Source organism: Mus caroli, chromosome 5 (assembly GCF_900094665.2).
Source record: "Mus caroli chromosome 5, CAROLI_EIJ_v1.1, whole genome shotgun sequence".
Classification (NCBI taxonomy): Eukaryota; Metazoa; Chordata; class Mammalia; order Rodentia; family Muridae; genus Mus; species Mus caroli.
This window is the reverse complement of record NC_034574.1, coordinates 19,938,146-19,942,800: the sequence shown is the minus strand read 5'-3', so window position 1 is coordinate 19,942,800 and position 4,655 is coordinate 19,938,146. Positions and strand designations below refer to the sequence as shown.

General features: G+C 51.0%; 1 protein-coding gene across 2 annotated transcripts in view; it reads left to right on the top strand.

Annotated features, from left to right (window-relative positions):
• Prkag2 (protein kinase AMP-activated non-catalytic subunit gamma 2) overlaps nt 1–4,655 on the top strand; it is a 243,123-nt gene that overhangs the window by 66,893 nt on the left and 171,575 nt on the right. For both annotated transcript variants that reach the window (XM_021161710.2, XM_021161709.2), the window contains exon 2: nt 3,506–3,577. In XM_021161710.2, the coding sequence (XP_021017369.1) occupies nt 3,506–3,577 (72 nt within the window). The remainder of the gene's footprint in view (nt 1–3,505; nt 3,578–4,655) is intronic.

Sequence of the window (4,655 nt, the reverse complement as noted above, 5' to 3'; positions counted from 1 at the left end):
TAGCCCTGGCTGTCCTGGAACTCACTTTGTAGACCAGGCTGGCCTCGAACTCAGAAATGCACCTGCCTCTGCCTCCCAAGTGCTGGGATTAAAGGTGTGTGCCACCACGCCTGGCATAGCCTTGGTTTCTGTTGCTTAGGTTCTTGCCCTTGCCTCTTGCCATCTGGTTATCTGTGGTGTTAGCTGGTCTTGCTGTCTCTGACGATGGCTTGTCCCTCCTGTAAGTCTGTGTGTCAGCACTCCTGGGAGACCAGCTCTCTCCCAGCAGGATTTGGGTACGGAGAGCTTGGCACAGGGTCAGCTCCAGGGCACAGACAGAAACCGGAAGCTGATATACTCTTCTTAAAGCATGACACCTGACCCTTGAGGACCGGTGCTAACTGCAGTAAGCCAGCAACAGACAGACTGTATCGTCTACTTCCCTTCTGCAGACCTCAGAGTTGTCAGACTCATAGGGATAACACAGGATGCTGCCACCAGGGCTTGGGAGGGAGGATGAAGAGTTTCTTCTCAGAGAGATAAAAAGTGTCTGGAAATAGATTCTGTTTTGATCAGTCTGCGCCCTGCCCTCAGTCACTCCATACTGTGCCGAGCAATGGTTTTCAGGCAGTGCCTCATGCAAAGAGAGAGACTCCATTTTACATGCTGCCATTGACTCCAGTTTACAGAGGGTTGAAAATGACTCTGCAACTTGCTAGGCATGTAAACAGCACCATCTGCCCCGTAACCACCCACGGCACAGACTGTTAAATGGCATATTCCCAAAGTAAAAGAGATAACCACCCTCTCGATTCATCAAAGTAAATCGAGTCCACTTTAGCGCATGAGGGTATTAAAACTATATCGGCAAAACCAAGCATAAGAACTTACCTAACACATTATGCTGAGACAAGGGTGTGACCTCCTCACCCTCACCCATCCGCCGAGAGGGACATGTTCCCTCTAGCCTGTCATCTGACCAGGTGAGGCTCACATGTCCATGTGTGTATGTGTACGAACCTGTGTATACATGTGTGTGCACTCATAGAGATAGAGGGAGAGAGGGAGAGAATGCATATGAATGAGTGCATGAGGCAGGAGCTTTGACAACAAGGAGCTGGAGTGAGGCAGGAGCAAGAAACAATCACATCTTGAACCACAAACACGAGGCAGAGAGAGATACTTGAAATGGCAGGCAGCCTTAAACCCTCAAAGCCATCCCCAGTAACACACTTTCCCAGCAAGGTCATACCTCCTGTCTCCCAAAGAGCATCAGCAACTTAGCACCAAGTGTTCAAATACATGAGCCTCTGGGCATTTCATTCGAGCAACTGTGCGTGTGCGTGTGTGTATGTGTGTGTGTGTGTGTGTGTGTGTGTGTGTGTACAATAGGCAGAGAACTCGCAACTGTCCCAGCTGTCTGAGACTTTAGCTTGATGTGGTCTCAGCTCTGATAAAGTCTGTTGTCCATCAGTCTACCCATCTGTCTGTCTGGAACTAGTTCCGTAGTTTGCCTCTGTCACCCCTGTGACCAGCAAGTATCTCACACCTCATTTCTGCAGCATGACTCAACTCTCACTCTGTGGCCTGGCTGGGCTTGCAAACGCTGGGCTCTGACTGGGTTTGTACCTGACCCAGCTTCTTTCTCTGCCCCCCTCTGCATCCTTATCAGCCTCCCCCTTCTGCTTCTCCTCAAGGCCTCTTTGGAACTCCTTGAACTCTGTTGGCCTCCCGAACCCTTCAGAGGCTTTCTATCACCTACACTATATGTACACACAGATGTATTTACTGTGTGATTCGGAATGGGTGAGCCGAGAGCTAATATTAGCAGTTAAGGTTGGAATAAATGAACCTGTGTGTGTTTGCCACCGCCAACTATGAAGGAAAATAGGGACTAAGGACAAACTAGCCGAGGAAACTCTGTAGCTAGTGAATGAGTTGTTATGCAGTAATGTGGACTTTGTAGGAAAACATGATCATGTCTGCCTGTTTCTGACATAGCAGTCATGACAGTTAGAGTGGTGGAGGTAAAATCACATGAGTAACTTAGCAGCCACTGAATTATTTACAGAGGGTTAGCTTGAGAATGGGGATAGCTTAGTGGTACAATGCTTGCTTAGCATATGTAAAACCCTGGGTTCATGCACACACACACACACACACACACAGAGAGAGAGAGAGAGAGAGAGAGCAGATGATAATTTTTATTGTTTATATTTTATTCCAATTATTTTTTGATAAACAAAAATGGTGTGTTAAGGATGACGACTTTTATAGACTCGAGGGTGGCCAGGTGGTCCCATCTGGTGTGCAGGCATCTTCCAAGGCCAGTTGCAGGGCACAGGAAGAGCAGGGCTGGAGAGTCAGAGCAAAGCATCTGCCTTATTTCTGACTCAGTGACAAGCTACCCACTCCTCCCCATTCTGTTTTAGTCTCCTGTGGCAGTTAGTGTTAACTGTCAATTTGATTGGCTCTTGATTAGATTAATTAAGGACCCATCTTAACTCTGTGCAGACCATTCCCTGGGGGGGGGGGGGTAATTCCGAACTGGGTCTAAAATTATGAAAGTGAGTAGAGCAGAAGCTTGCATCTTGTGACCTCTGGTCCTGATTATGGGTGTTAGGGACCAGCTGCTTCAAGCTCCTGCTGTCTCAGCTTCCCTGGTAGACTGTACCCAAATTGTGAGCCAAGAGAAGCGCCTTCTCCATACAGGTGCTTTGATCTGGGCATCTAATCCCAGCAATAGAAAAAGAAGCCGATGCAAGCCCTCCCCGTCATCTCCATCTCTGCCATCAAGCCTAATCTATCGCTCCACCACCGCCCTCCACAAGTGTGGTCATCTTTACAGAAGACACACTTCCTTGAACCATTCGAAGAGGTCTCAGGTTTCAAAGTCAGGAGGAAAAGTCCCGTCTACCAGCCATTGCCCAGTCATCCCCAGAGCCAGTGCTTTCACCCTGCCTGCCTTGACCCCGGATCTTTCCCTTGGCTTGTGGCTTTTACCTTGCTGGGGGTGTGAGTGGCTGCTGTTGGACATTTGGCTTGGTGTTCTGAAAGGGAATGGAGATATAGGTGAGCATCCCCATGTTGCGGGAGTTGTTAGGGCTGGTGGCTGGGCCTGGCATCCTTACCTAGGCTCACACTTTCTTCATATACCAGCTGAATAGACAAGCCACAGTGGAAAGCAGGAACGTCTTCGTTCAGTGTGCCATGTTCCAAAGAGGAACAAAGGGGCCCAGTGGTCCCCTTACCCTCTAAGGTCATCTTCTGAGCCTTGGCAGGAGACTCAAGATTTAAATACAGGGCCAGAGGTTCAAGTCTCAGTTCCACTGTTTCCGTAGTCTAGTAGCCAGAGGGAGGGACACAGCATCTCTGTAAACCACTTCATTCCTCCCAGTATCCTTACAAGTGTGTCTCCTCCTGGCTGGACCCTAGGAGGCCTGTGGAGAGGGAGGTGGTCCCTCCCAGAGCATGCACACCTACCCCATGGGCCATGGCTTTGACTGTATGCTCTCTCGCCCCCCAGGACCTGAGTTCTTTTGCCATGCCGCTCCTGGATGGAGATGTGGAGAATTCAGAAAAGCATTCTTCTCGGAAGGTAAGACCTCCCTTTGCAAAGCTTCTCACCACCCCACCTGAGAAGCCCCCAAAGCGGGCAGAGTCTGAGACACCCTTCCAAGTTTACGTGTTTAGGGCTCACACCAGCATGTGGGGTGGCTGTGGCTGAGCCAGCCTGAGCCAACGCCCCTCACAGGGTGATTGATGCCTCCTGTGTTGCTGGCTTCTTCAAGGCTATTAGCCATACAGGGCCAGGCAAGGAGTCAGGGTGTGGCAGGTGAGGGGTCACAGTGGCCATCAGAGGGGGTTAAGGCAGCCTGCAGGTTTCCCCTGCAGTTGGGAAGTGGCATCCTAGCATCCACTGACCCAAGTGCAAAAATTATGGTGGGTAGGGGCTGCAGCATCTCAGAGTGGCTGCCCAGTGCTCTCCAGCCTGGATTAGGGTGGGAGTTCCCATCCTGGAAAAAGGGAGTCTATTCTCATTTGATGCCCAGCATTTGAATCGCATACAATTGAATCAACAAATTGGTTTAGACCCATGAGGCTCACTTGGCAGTCAGTCCCCTGCCCTGCCCCGCCCTACCCAAACAACCTTATTAGCAGTTATTGTGACCCAGCCAGAAAGACCGTCATTAAATGGCCTGGGGCCTGGCCTGGCAGGCGCCATCAAGCTCAGAGACTGTAGTGTAGCCAGGTCAAGTCCTCTGGTCCTCTGCCCTGTTGTGCTCCACGTAGCCATTCCTGCATGGAAAACCCACTGGAACCAAGGCTGTGGCAGAGGTGCTCCAAGGGAGTTGGGGATCTCCCTGGTGGCCCCGGAAGTCCAGAGAGAGGCTGTAGTGAGCACGACAGTCGGCTGAGAGGGAAAGACCATGGAAGTCTTCTCGCCTTCCTGCATTTGCTCAGAAATAGCCTAACCCATCCTCTGTGCCTCGTGCAGGAGGGTCGGTGCCCAGGAGGAGTGGCTTGTCATACAGTGACAGCAGCATCAGATGCTATAGAAGACCAGGGACCACGGGGCAGTGGTGGCGCATGCCTTTAATCCCAGCACTTGGGAGGCAGAGGCAGGCGGATCTCTGAGTTCGAGGCCAGCCTGGTCTACAAAGTGAGTTCCAGGA